The 15,025-nt window shown below is 36.9% G+C and overlaps 1 protein-coding gene across 3 annotated transcripts in view; it reads left to right on the forward strand.

Moving 5' to 3' along the window:
- The window catches only part of ADAMTS9 (ADAM metallopeptidase with thrombospondin type 1 motif 9), a 172,196-nt gene that overhangs the window by 20,755 nt on the left and 136,416 nt on the right, over positions 1-15,025 (forward strand). For 2 of the 3 annotated variants that reach the window (XM_024245076.3, XM_054551908.2), the window contains exons 4-8: positions 8,478-8,767; positions 11,393-11,476; positions 11,577-11,692; positions 12,656-12,696; positions 12,809-12,914. In XM_024245076.3, the coding sequence (XP_024100844.2) occupies positions 8,478-8,767; positions 11,393-11,476; positions 11,577-11,692; positions 12,656-12,696; positions 12,809-12,914 (637 nt within the window). The remainder of the gene's footprint in view (positions 1-8,477; positions 8,768-11,392; positions 11,477-11,576; positions 11,693-12,655; positions 12,697-12,808; positions 12,915-15,025) is intronic. The other variant, XM_054551907.2, reaches the window with a different exon arrangement.

A 15,025-nucleotide genomic window follows, 5' to 3' on the forward strand; every position in this document is an offset into this window, starting at 1 on the left:
AAAATGCTAATGTGCATGGAGAAAGTTCCACATGTGCATGCTGTGTTAAGTGTTTTGCAAAGTTAATTGATTTGTTTTTGGAACTATCTTATGGGACTAATGTTCCATAAACCACTCTCATGGAAACATTGTTTATAAAGGTTCAGGCCAGCCCAAAGTGAGTCTTAGCCACAATCTCTTCTGCCACCACTCTTTATATTTATTTACTGTCAGCACTATGCATGTAGCACTACTTGACGCTGGGCACATCACTTAAAAAAAAAATAATAAAACAAAAAAACAACAGCTCACACTATTGTTTGTTTGGTTGATTTTTGTTGAGACAGGGTATCCCTATGTTGCCCATGCTGGTCTTGAACTCCTAGCCTCAAGCATTCCTCCTGCCTTCACCTCCTAAATTTCTGGGACTACAGGAGGATCCACTGCACCCCATCAAAGATTCTTTCTAAAACAAAATTGTTTTGTTTGAGAATGTCAATATACTAATTTATAAAGAGCAGATGTTTTGCATGCTACAAGTAAAACAATACCACTAATAATTATTATTATGTTAAATATGTAATGGACCTGTCCTCTGTGTCATGCCCTGCTTTAAGGGCATTTTATGTATTATCTCTTTTAATCTCCACAGTTACTCTTTGCAGTATGCTGTTACTACCATCATTTTACAAATGAGGAAACTGAGGCTTTAAAGCAGGAAATGACACAAGAAAGGGCAACTAGAGTAGCTTTAGGGGAGGAATGGGAACCAGGGTTGGCCTGGCTCCAGAATCCAAGTGGAAAACCACAGATGATTCCTGTGCAGACTTCCTTCTCTCTGTCAAGCTTGGGTGGAGCAGAAAGGGGTCTCGCCTTGCTCCTGAATCCTCCCTTTGGTCCTGTGCTCTGTGAAGTCACAAGGTAGCCCAGCGCCTTGAGGAAATTCAGTTAAATTTTGATAAACCTTACAAAATACAGAGCAATAATTAACTTCCCAACTGTTAATGTTAACATTCAGATCTCCTCGGCCCAACCCCATTTGGTGGGAAACACTTCAGTGAGTAACCACTGAATAACGAGGCCTGGCTGGCATTTGCTGAAATAATCCCAGTTATTTAGTAACATACTGTGCATTTTATTGTATTGCAATGTGAAATGAAGCTCATTTAAAACATTTTTACCAATAAATCAGCAGATGTTAAAGTTTTTTGCTGTGAGGTTTTTTAAAATAAGGATACTATCTTAAATTTTTATAATCCTTTTTTTAAAAGATTGGACCCACGTTTTATTCTTGTTTTGTCATTGCTGTTGTTTATTTCAACTTATCTAGCCCAGTACTTGGCAAAAAATCGATGTTCCAGGAGTGAATTTTTAAAAAATTTAACTTACAATTTATAAGAAATTCTCTATATGCTTTCTTATTTAATTCTCAAAATAGCCATAAGATGGAAGCAAGTATTTATATGCCCATTTAAAGGTCAGGAAACTGAGGCCCAGAGAAGTGACTCAGAAAAGATCCTTCATATGGGATAGTAGGGTGAAGACCAGCCCTCACCTCAGCACTTCTGGTTTTGTAGTTCCTCCTCTTTTCACAGTATTAAAAAGTTGGATGTCAGAAATGCAGTCAGGCACACTCTGTGCTGATTTGCCCCACTAGGAGTATATAGCTCATGGCTTTGAAATTGTTATTGTAAGCCAGAAAATTGTTTTTAAGCACACCTAGTCACTCTACCTTAAATGATTCCTTTTAGTTCCAACTCACTTTATGACTTTGTGACTGGCAAAAAAATAGAAAAATATGATAACGATATTTATTCATTCCTTCCTATGCACTAGGCACTGTGCTAGTACTTTGCATGCATGATCTCCAATAATTCCTCAAAGCCACTCTATGAAATAGGTACTGTTCTTACTCCACATTATAAGTGGGTGGACGGAGGGCGAGCAGGAGTCAGTTATTTGCCCAAGGTCAAATAGGACTTAAATCGGGCCTCACTCCCTTCATTGCATGAGTTCTTCAAACATTGGCTGTTTGTGGCAGTGTAAGCGTGACTACTTCCCTTTTGTGAGCATCGACGCCAAAGTAGTTGCAAAAGCCAATATTAACTCATGTCCTTGTAATAAAATGTTAGAAGTGTAATACCTATGATGTGGCAATAGGAAACACAGTTGCCAGTTAGAGATTTTTTAAACATGTCTAAATTTATTTAGATGCATATATGAGGATTCAGATTGCTAAGTATTACACTTTTCTTCTAATGCAAACATGCATTTACTACTTGGAGGCATCAATATGCTATTTTAGGATTTGAGCTAGGCCAGGTTCTTCATAAGCTATTTAATTAAGTAAACATGATTAATTTTTGAGGAACCCTCAAAGAAGAAGAAACATGAAAAAATGATGTCCTGTTTCGAAATGTCTTATTTGAACTTCAAGAAGAAGCAAGAAAATGGTGTAACCACTTTGGAAAACAATTTGGCAGTTCTTCAAAATGTTATACATAGAGTTACTGTATGAACTAGCAACTCTGCTGCTATGTATATACACAAGAAGAACAAAAGTATATTCACCCAAAACCTTGTACATGAATGTTCATAGCAGCAATGTTCTTATTCAATTGGGTTGAATGTCCACCCAAATGTCCACCAACTGATGAATGGATAAACATTATGTGGTATATCCACACAGTAGAATATTTAACAGTAACAAGTAATGGAATACTGATGCATGCTGCAACATAGACAAACCTTGAAAACATTGTGCTAAGTGAAAGAAGCCAGTTACAGAAGGCCACATATTGTATGACTACTTACATGACATATCAGAATAGGCAAATTCATAAATACAACAATATAGGTTAGTGATTGCCAGGGGCTGAGGAAAGGGGAGAATGGAATGGCTGCTAAGAGGTATGGGATTTCTCCTTGGGATTATGAAAATATTCTAAAGTTAGATGGTGGCCATGATTGTGGAACTCTATGAATATCCTGAAAACCACTGAACTTCATACTTTGAAAATTGTATGGTATATAAATAATCTTAAACTATTATTAAAAATTAATCATAAATGTAAAACTACGTATGAGGAAAAAAAGAAGAGCAAGAATACACAGACCATTTTTAGAGTGCTTTCCAGGACAGTGAAATTTTATTATGTAGCCCATTCTGATTAAACTGTAAGCAAAGTGACTTTGCAAATTCCTGAAACACTAGCCTCTATTCCTCCTTTAGCATTATACTAAAAGCTCACAAAAGAGAAATGTGGGTCACTTTCTGTTTATCCTAACAGTGTGTACTCCATTGGTGAAAACTATTCTGTTATTACAATTCTATTCAGAAGCAAGAGAGTTGAGTGGGTATATAAGATATAGTGTCTATTTTTAATGCTATTTTTAATGAGAAATTCAAAGTTGCTTGCTAAAATGGTTAATGTGATAGAAATTAGTTGGACTAATTAGGTGAATAAATATGATTCTAACTCATTAGGAGAAAAAGGTCAGATTGATAAAAGACTGAGGAGCATTCTGTTTTAGAAGATATTGCTTTTGATCCTGAAGAAATAATTTGGGTTTTACATTTTCATGCCACCTAAAGTGTGCTGAATTATTTCTTTGATACACAGATTACTTGTGGGTGAAATATCCTCCAGAAATATTACAATTACATGAGTTGTTTGCTGGTAGAAATTGTAGGCTTTTTCTGATTAATGCCTTCATTTCTTTGATTTTATTTATAAGTATACTTTGTTTCCAATTATGGCCTTAATTCATCTGCAGGTTTTCTTGTGCCCAAGTCCTCTCTGATGATTCTGATAATACATTTGTTTTTCCCCTTAGCGGTCAAAAAAAAAGAATTCCATACAACATTTCCTGAGTGTTGTTCTCACTGCTGTACTCTTTTCTAAGTAAATCCAATAAATAAAATCATGATATTTACAGAAAACATTAAGGATTATTTACTTTTCACAAACTTAGTGATATAGTTTCTCTTTTTTAAACAGCTTTATTGAAGCATAAGTCTCATACATATTATTCACCCATTTAAACTGTACGATTTAATGATTCTTTGGTATATCCACAGATATGTTTAATCATCATTTCAGTCAATTTTAGGATATTTTTATCACTTGAGAAAAAGAATCTGTACTTTTTAGCTAACCACACTCCAATCTCCCCACTGCATCTCTATCCAAATTGCTTGAGACTAGAATTCTTTCAGATTTTGTATTTTTTTTTATTTTAGGATGCTTGCATATACACAGTGAGATATCTTGAGTGTAGGACCCAAGTCTAAACATATATCTTTCATATACACCTCATACACATAGGCTGAAGGCAATTTTATCCAATAGTTTTATTAATTGTGGGCATGAAATAAAGTTTGTGTTAAATACTTATGTGTGGAATTTTCTACTTGGTGGTGTCATGTCAGCATTAAAAAGTTTTGAATTTTGGAGCATTTTGGATTTGGGGTTTTCAGATAAGGGATGTCCAACTTGTACTACTCTACTTTCTGTCTCTGTAGATTTCTCGGTTTTAGATATTTCCTATGACTGGAGTCCTTTGATGTGTGGTCTTTTGTGACTGGCTTCTTTAACTTTCCTGGTAGAATAAAGTCCATCAAAGTGTTTTATAATGATAAAAAAGTCAATTTATAAGGAAGATATAATAATTGTAAACATGTATGCCCCTGATAACAGAACACCAAAATACATGAAGCAAAAACTGACAGAAATGGCGGGAGAAATAGACAATTCAACAATAATAATTGGAAACTTCAGCACCCCACTTTCAATAATGGATAGAGCAGCCAGGCAGGAGATTGACAAGGAAGTAGAAAAGTTGCCCAACACTGTAAACCAACTACTAAGAGATATCTATTGGACACGTTACCCCACAAACAGCAGAGTATTCTGAAGTGAACATGAAACATTCTCTAGCACACACCAGATGCAAGAATATAAAACAAATTTCAATACATTTAAGAGGATAAAAGTAATACAAAACATATTTGCTTATCACAATGTAACAAAATTAGAAATCAATTACAGACAAAAAATGAGAAGCTCAAAAGTATGTGGAAATTAAACAGCACACTCCTAAATGAACAATGATTCAAAGGAGAAAGCAGAAAATATTTTGAGATGAATGAAAATGAAGACTCAATATACCAAAACATGGGATGGTGCTAAAGCAGGGCTTAGAAGAAACTTTATAGTTGTAAATACTTCTATGAAGAAAGAAGAAAGGTCTCAAAGCAATAACCTAACCTTCTACTTTAAGACAACAGAAAGAAAAGAGCAAGTTAAAACTAAAGCAAGCAGAAGAAAAGAAATCGAGATTAGATCAGAAATCAACAAATGAGAAATAGAAAACTAATAGAGACTTTAAATCTTCTAAAATGTCTAACACTTTACTTACTGTAATAAATCAAATTATAATATTTACAGAAGACATTAAGCAAGGATTATTTATTTTTCACAGTATAAGTGACATACTTTCTTAATGTATTAAAAAAATTCAATTTTCAACATAGCTTCCATACACCTGTTGTAAAAAACAAAAATCTTCGTGAAAATATCCACCAGGCACTGTCTTTTTCCCAATTCATATTTACTTTGGAAGATGTTCACCAAATCGTGAGCTCATTTCAAACCGTAGCTGTTGAGAAAGCTCACCTAATCGAAAGAGCACAGTTTCGGGAACTGAGCAAATCTACGACTGATTCCTTGTACCTCCACTTCCTGCAATGTGACTTTGAATAAGTTGCTAATTTCTTTGAGACTTATTTTCCTCATTGGAAAAATAGAGGTAATTTTCTCGCTTTGAAAGGAGTAAGATAACATACATAAAAGAGCCGAATTCAATGCCTGGTACATAGTAAGTGCTTGATTAATATCTAGTCTACATTCATTTGATGATTTAACAATTGATTTGGTCCTGGTATGCATATATTGAAAGCTCATATATGCATACAAATGCCAGTTGGTAGACATGCAATATCCATTGGCATTGGTATACATATATGAGTGTTCTTGAAAGAAAAACTAGAAGAAGAATCTAATGTTACATCTTATGTACCAGGTTTTTGGCTAGTGATGTTATCTATAACTGGACTACATAAAATTTGTTAGACAGTTTGGACAGATTTTACTATAGTAGTCTTCCCTTATCCGTGGGGTATATGTTCCAAGATCCCCAGTGGATGCCTAAAACTACACATAGCACCGAACCTGATTGCCATCACCCAGTAAGTTTCTGTTCCTGTCTTCCAACCACAAATTTAATGCCTTTCCATCTTAAATAAACTGATTGTGCACTGTATCCGTAACTTTTGCAGTTTGAGGTGTGACAGCAAAACTAGCACCAGCTTCTTTTCATTCTTCACAATTTCACAGAGGGAAGATTTGTTCTTACCACAGACCTTAATAACCTCAGCATGCAACGTTTTTTTTTCTTTGCTTATTAAGTTGAGAATTTTCACCTTTTTTGCTTAAAGGAAGCACTTTACAGCTTCTCTTTGGCTTAATCCGAATTACCAGCATCACTAGTCTTGCATTGTGAGGCTGTCATTAAGTAAAATAAGGATTCCTTAAACACAACACTGCAATACCTTGACGGTTGATCTGATCACCGGAATGGCTACTAGGTGACAAGGTGGGGTGTGTATACAGGGTAGATAGCTACCTTAAAGGATGATTTCCAGCCCCAGGCAGGATGGGGCAGGATAGTACCAGAGTCCATCACACTGCTCAGAATGGTATGCAATTTAAAGGTTATGAATTGTTTATTTCTGGAATTTTCCATTTAATATTTTAGGACTGAGGTGACTGCAGGTAACTGAAACCAAGGGAACCGAAACCATGAAAAAGAGGGAACCACTGTATTTTAATAATGACTAAAACACTCAGGCAAAATGCGCATCCTGACCTAAACTGATTCTTTTAGCAGTTGGTTATAATGGTCAAATATTTAGGCCCTTCTAATATGAAACCACTTACAATTTAACTGTTTTTAATTTTTATTTTTACCTTTGGTATTGATGTGACAAATTCTATTCCTTATGTGTTAGGTAAGCATACTTCTTCATTGTACAATTCTGTTGCCTATTTTAGACCACAAACTGGTGGCATTAAAGCATTAAAGCACATTTATGATCTGATTGTCAAGTTAACTGATTAAATTCCGTTTTTACTCAAAGTATGTTTTGGCAGGCACTTTAATGCTTATTCTGTTTATTGCATAGTTGATGATGCAAAAATTCAGTATTTTCATCAGCAATATAAACTTCAAGCCAAGTTGGAAACTAGTGATTCTCAAAATTTCAGTGTTAATATCAGTCACCTGGGGATCTAGTTAAGTTTAGATTCAGGCCTGGGGTGGGGCCAAAAAATCTGCATTTTAACAAGCTTCTATTTGTCAATTTTGCTGGTCCATGGACCCTACTCTGAGCAGCAAGACTGTGGAGAACCCAAGAAGAGGCCTAGGCATGAGCTGGAAATGAGTGGAGCTAATCTGACATTATAAATCATGGTCCCAGCTGCCTGCCCAGACTCCTGGAATTTAATTTATTTCCTTAACTGAGCCCTGGAGTAAGTTAATTAAAAATTCAGAGACATTGAATTGCTGTGATTTTATTCTTATATTTTAAGTATTGAAATGATCTAATAATGTAATAAAATACCTGGTTGTGCATTTTCTACAGTTCCTTTGTATCGTCTGTTAGCCTGTCCACCTCTCAGACCTCTTTGTATTAGAACTCATGGAATAGCACGAGTGATATATATGAAACATTTCCTTTTTTTTTGTTTGTTTGAGACAGAGTATCCCTTTGTCTCACCCAGGCTGGAGTGCAGTAGCGCGATCTAAGCTCACGTCAGGCTCTGCCTCCCAGGTTCAAGCAATTCTCGTGCGTCAGCCTCCTGAGTAGGTGGGATTATAGACGTGCACCACCATGCCTGGCTAATTTTTGTATTTTTGATAAGGACAGGGTTTCGCCACGTCGGCCAGTCTGATCTCAAACTCCTGGCCTCATGAAATTCACCTGCCTCGGCCTCCCAATGTGCTGGGATTACAGGCATGAGCCACCGTGCCCAGCCTCCATTTAAGTGTTTTAAAGCTCTGTAGCTACATTACTGGCCCTTAATATATCTATGGCAAATAACAGTGAGCGTGAGATTCCTTGAATCAATCCCAGCAAAGCTTTTGTTAACAAATGAGTAAGAATCATATGCAATTGTTTCCCTTAAGCTCGGGCCTGATTTTCTAATACCATAAATGAGCAAGTATGAAAGCTTCCCAGGGAAGCTAATCTCAAATCCTTAGTCACTTAGGTGAGAGTACGGATTGAGGTGCATCTGTAGAGTCCTCGGTATGGAGGACTTGTTTTTGTACGTAATTTGACCACAGAGGCATCAATTTAAAATGTGTCAAATTAAATTCTTAATATAAAATAGATGTGGCTTGAAATGTAATGCATACCATCTGATTTGTTACAGAACACAAAAATAGGCACCGTAAAGACAAGAAGAAAACCAGAGCAAGAAAATGGGGAGAAAGGATTAACCTGGCTGATGACATGGCAGCATTAAACAGCGGCTTAGCAACAGAGGCATTTTCTGCTTATGGTAATAAGACGGACAACACAAGAGAAAAGAGGACCCACAGAAGGACAAAACGTTTTTTATCCTATCCACGGTTTGTAGAAGTCTTGGTGGTGGCAGACAACAGAATGGTTTCATACCATGGAGAAAACCTTCAACACTATATTTTAACTTTAATGTCAATTGTAAGTACATTCAAACGAAGGTGATTTATGAGGTCTCTAAATGTGCCATTGGGGAATGGGTTTCTACTCAGTGCTTTGGAGGACCATTCAGAGCTGGCATTTCAGCCATTCAGGCAAGTGACTGAAGAGAACTTAAGGTTATTTGTTGGTTGCCTTTTTAAACTGACAACAGTGGTTATCAATATGGAGTGTTTATTCTGTGTTAGACAATGTGCTTCTTACTTAAAAGGTATAATTTTGAATCCTTCTGGCAACCTGCCAGGTGAGATTATCAATCATGCCCATTTTATAGATAAGAAAACTGAGTCTCAGAGGAGTTAGGTCACTTGCCCATGGTCAGGTAAAGCTCATACATCACTTGGACACTGCCTGTGGCCTTTAACTTGTCCAGTTCCCAAAACCAATGCTTTTTGCCTCACTTAGGAACTTTGTACAGCCAGTTGTGGATATTCAGTAGTATTAGGGAGGCTGGTTGTGAACCATAGTCACCTGTGGAACTTCTAAAAATAGCCTCTTCCCCAGGAGTCTAATGAAGTAGCCTGGGGAGTGAGGCCTAGGAGGCTTTCATTCTATTTTTCTACTCCCATTTTTAATTAAAACTACAGTAAATTTGCATGATTTTTAAAAAATCAGAACCAAAGACTATTGTTAAAAAATGAGTTTCATTCTCTATGCAGACTTCCACGCCCCTTCCCAGAGGCAGCCACTGTTGAAAGTTTTTGTATATGTTTCTAACAAGCACTGCCCAATAGAAATATAATGCAAACCACATATTTAATTTCAAATGTATTTAAGTTTAAAAAAATTTTCTAATTTAAAATTTTCATGTAGCCACATTAAAAGAAAAAGTTTTTAAGAAAATGGCCAGGTGCAGTCACTCATGCCTGTAATCCCAACACTTTAGGAGGCTGAGGTGGGACAATCTCTTGAGGCCCAGAGTTTAAGACCAGCCTGGGCATTATAGCAAGACGTGGTGTCTATTAAAAAAAAAAAAATTAGCCAGGTGTAGTGGCATATACCTATAGTAGGCTCAGGTGCTCGGGAGCTGAGGTGAGAGAATCTTTTGAGCCCAGGAGTTTGAGGCTACAGTGGGCCTGGATTGTGCCACTGCATGTCAGCCTTGGCGACAAAGTGAGACCCTGCCTCAAAAAAAAAAAAAGTAAAATATAAACAGGTAAAATTAATTTTAGCAATATGTTTTATATCAAATATTATTTTAAAAATTATTAATGAGATATTTCACTTTTTTTATACTAAGCCTTCAAAATCCAGTGTGTTTTACACTCTCAGCATACCTCAATTTGAACTAGCCACATACCAGTACTCACTAGCCACATGTGATGAATGGCCACTGTTGGGCAGTGCAACTCTAGGTATTTCTTATGCAAACATGTTTGCATATACAGCTTCTTTTCAAACAGGGGGCATTTTCACGTACTGTATTACACATTGCTATCTTTTTGAACAATTCGAGATGGTTCCAGAAAAGCCCGTATAGACCTCCTCTTTCTCATTTTCAGCCGTAGCATAACTTTTCTTTTAATAGATGAGCCCTAATTTACCTGAACTAAAACTTATTTTTAATAAATCCCCCAGATGAATGTGAAAAGCAATCCTGTTTGGGCATAGCTTTCGGGTTTCTTCTTCCCCCCTTGTGGCCTGTGGTACTCCTTGCCTTTTTGTTCACTGCTGTGACCCATTCCCTTCTGCGCCCCCGAACCCTGCCTGGCCTCCATGCCCCTCTCACCCCCACGTGCTGCTCAGTCCCAGATACTCCAGCCCTCTCATGCCCATGAGGGAAGGGGACATCTAATCAGGGCCTGCACATATGCACAGCCTCATTTTCACCTCTTAATTTCAGATCTCTCATTAGAATTTTGATTATGAACATGGACTTTGGGTCAAACTGCCCTAGGTTGAGAGTTCTGGCTCTGCTACTCACCAGTGTGTAGCCTCAGACAAGTGACTTAATTTCTCTGAGTGACTTAGTTTCCTCATTTGTTGAACAGAAATTTTAATAGTACCTAGCCCAGAGTTTTGCTGTATAGAGACTAAATGCATTTGTGTATGTAGTTTTCAGCCCAGAGTTTTGCTGTATAGAGACTAAATGCATGTGTATGTAGTTTTCAGCCAGTTCACAATAAGCATTTAGTAAATGTTAGCTCTTATAATTAATTATAATACTGCAAAAATAAAAACCCCACCAGGTTAACAAGGTTGTCAAGGACACAATGGGTGGCAAACATTAGAGAACAGCAGTGTTGGCTAACATGCACCCAATGTGAGATTCTATAAGTTGGCAATCTAGGACTTCAGATGAGAGGAAAGACCTTGATGGAAAATTAATATCCAGTGTTCTGGTACAGAGAACTGTTAAGTCACGTGGCAATGCAATTTCAGAGGAATTTAAACTTGTTTGAATTCACTGTTACCTAAAACTGTGATCTATGAATTTTACGAAGAGACTTTACAAAAACGATTGTTGAGTGAATGAAAAATTCACAACCACAAAATGCATATGTTGCAAGAAACGTAAAAAAGAGGTGGAGCCCAGCGTAAGACGTGACTTGCTTATTGCTTACACGGAGTTCACAATTAACTTTGAAAAATTTATCTCGGTTGCAGGTAGCCTCTATCTATAAAGACCCAAGTATTGGAAATTTAATTAATATTGTTATTGTGAACTTAATTGTGATTCATAATGAACAGGTAATAAAGTTTTTTTCTTTTTTCTTCTATCTGTATCCGAAATGGCATGTCTAATTGGTATTGGTACAACAGATTAACCATAATTCTTCTCTGTATTTAGGATGGGCCTTCCATATCTTTTAATGCTCAGACAACATTAAAAAACTTTTGCCAGTGGCAGCATTCGAAGAACAGTCCAGGTGGAATCCATCATGATACTGCTGTTCTCTTAACAAGGTATATGGATTTCTTATTCCTCAGATCTTTCAGTCTCAAGTCGAGTTGATGGGATGTGGTCATGCATTCCTAATAGTCACCTGCTAGTGGAGGGTTTCTCAGCTTAGGCACTGTTGACATTTTGGGCTAGATAATTCTTTCTGTGCATTGCAAGATGTTTAGCAGCATCCCTGGCCTCTGCTCACTACGTATTAGTAGTACTCCCTCCCCTCAGTTGTGACAATCAGCAATGTCTCCAGACATTGCCACTGCCCCCCGTGGGGAGGGCAGAATCACCTTGGTTGAGAACCACGAACCTATAGATGCCAAGTGAGGAATAAATGTGTTAGGCAGACCTGAAAATAAATGCCTTATGTAACAGGCAAGGGCAGCTGCTATTCAGATGGACCTGGCGTTGCCATGTAGTATATGAGTTCAGTGTTGCCAGCTTTTGTGATTTTGCAAAAGCCAGAAAAATGAATTTTTTAAAAATGTGAAACCTCCCAATTTTTCTATGGTAGCTACTATCTCAAAATGTTGAAACACTGTAGCAACAAAGAGGCGTGCTGGCTTAATTATGCCTCCTACCTCCTGCCATCTCGATTGTGGTCATGAGCACGTCCTCTTAAATGAAAGTAAAACAAAGGTATCTTGCACCTTCTCAGGAATGTTCTCGAAGAGTCTTTACAAAACTAGAATCATTTACCCCAGGGTATTGGGAAAATCCTGGTTGGAGAGATTTCTTTCTGCTCTGTGACCACCCTGATCACAGAAGATAACTTCTTAATATAGTAGTTTATAATTCTTAAATCAACAATTCCAAAAATTTTTTGAGTTTTGAAACTCTGGTCTTATGAATTTGCTTTTTTTAACCCCCGCCCCAAAGTGTGTACTGTTGTGAATGCCTAGACGACCCTACAGTATTTATTTGTATTGACATTTACTCTTTGATGTCATCAAGGCCTAAGTCTGCTTTGCTTTCAGACAGGATATCTGCAGAGCTCACGACAAATGTGATACCTTAGGTGAGTTCTCTGTGCGTATCTTCTATGGCTAAAACAGTTTACTACATGTTTTTATTTCAAGCCACAATTGCTTTTTAGAGTAAATCCTTGTTGGTTTTTTTCCTTCTAATAGGCCTGGCTGAACTGGGAACCATTTGTGATCCCTACAGAAGCTGTTCTATTAGTGAAGATAGTGGATTGAGTACAGCTTTTACGATCGCCCATGAGCTGGGCCACGTGTGAGTTACCTTTCAGTAATTTCATTTAATTTGGAGTGACCTAAACCTTTTATTCCTTCGCATCAGTGAGCATTTACTTGACTTCCGAGTGTGTAAGAGACTTCCCGAGTCATAGTAGAGTTGCAGGGTTGAAGAGCTTTGAACCTAATTGGGTCAAATGACTTTGACTTCCCAAAGTTGAGTAAATGCAGTGCACTCTCTTCAGCCATAGCTTGTGTGTATCTTCAGTTTAACTGCTCAAGTTTAATACATAAGGTCTAATATTCTCTCTTCCTACTGGGAACTGGAGAAATGGGGTCTTTCCATTCCTTCTACTGGAGCAGAGGATATATTAGCCTAGAGAACTTTCCTGATTTAACACCTTTGTCTAGGAGGGTCCCCCGCCATTACTGTGGCCCCCAAGATTTTTACAAATCCAGACCATTCCTGATTCTAGTTATACACAGTTCTAATTCTGACATTTAGCACTGGGAACAGTAGTATCCCTTTTTTCAGGAAAGAGAATGAACAAAGATAGAAAGAAGGAATCATTTCCTAATTGTGGTCACTAAGTGGCCATTATGAAATGGCCTTTCCCTTTTGTTTTTTAGAGATAGAGCACGGTTAGAACATGGGGCAAAACACTGCAAATTTACTAGAAATTATTCTGAGTTTTGATCTGCATTATTTTCTTTCTAGGATGATTAAATTACTTATACTATCTATTTTGAAATAATTTTCTGAAAGGATATTAATAGATCAATTTGTGTGGCAGATGATAACTTTACTTAGAGCTAACATCATTTATTAAACGAGATTTTCATTCATACATTTAAGGTCCCCTATGTGAAGTGTAGTGTATGAGGCACAGAGCAAGATGCATATACACAGGTGTCTCCAATTTAGCTCAATATGTAACAGGTATATTTTTAAACTAGTACCTTTCAAACATATTTTAAGAGCACACCCCTTTTCTTTTCTCCAGAGGAAATACAGTCAAATGCCTCATATTTAGAACTTAAAAGAGGTATGGCTTTCCATTAAGCATTTGTGTCAGGCCCAACCTGCTTAGTCAGCATCCTCTCTATCCTTGTGGTTTCTGAGGCACCTTTGTGAAACTCAAGGAAGCCTTGAAGAGAATTCTCATTCCAGCTTCCCCAGCTTAGTGGCTGTGGGACTTGATCAAGTAATTAAAGCTCTCTATGACTCAGTTTTCTCATCTGCAAAATGCAGATAATAACAGTACAGGTGTAGAATTCCTTATCCAAATGCTTGGGACCAGAAGTGTTTTGGATTTTGGATTGTCTCAGATTTTTGCAATATTTGCATATACATAATAAGATATCTTGGGGATGGGACTCAAGTTTAAGCAAGAAATTTATGTTTCATGTATACCTTATGCACATAGCCTAGAGGTAATTTTATATGATATTTTTAAATAATTTTATGCATGAAACAAAGTTTGTGTTACGCATTTATGTGTGGAATTTTCCACTGGTGTCAGGTTGGCACTCAAAAAGTTTTGGATCTTGGAGGATTTTGGATTTGGGGTTTTGAGATTAGGGATGTTCAACCTATACTATTCAATGGGTAAAATAAGTGATTAAATGAAATAAGGCATCTAAAGCATTTAGCACATTTTCTGGTGCATTGTGAATGCTGAAAAGTCATGGTTATTATTGTTTGTAAGTGTCCAATAAGCATTTATTATTATTTAACTCCTGCAGTGAGCAAATGTGAGTAACATTTGAGTGAAAATAAATTTTCAGCTTATTTACATGATGAAATAAACTTGACTTTATCAAGTAATTGTGGGAGTGGGGAATAAACATCATCCGGGGATGAGAAATAAACACCACCATAAAGAAACCGCTAAGATTTGAATGCCTTGCTTGTTTTAAGTTTGTTGATGCAGGGATTGCATTGATTATGCATCAGGGAACGGAAACCAAGGCATTTATTCTTTTAAGAAAATAGATTCTTAAGCCTAAGAGTCTCACGTTTTAAGAACTATTTCTAAGTTCAACTAAGATCGAGTTTTTCTCTCTCTGTTGGCAAGTATTAAGAGGCATAAACTTTAAAGAAAAAGAGATGTGATAAATTAATGGAATAGACTCCATAGGCTTTTATTC

This window comes from Pongo abelii, chromosome 2, assembly GCF_028885655.2.
Source record: "Pongo abelii isolate AG06213 chromosome 2, NHGRI_mPonAbe1-v2.0_pri, whole genome shotgun sequence".
NCBI classification, from domain to species: Eukaryota; Metazoa; Chordata; class Mammalia; order Primates; family Hominidae; genus Pongo; species Pongo abelii.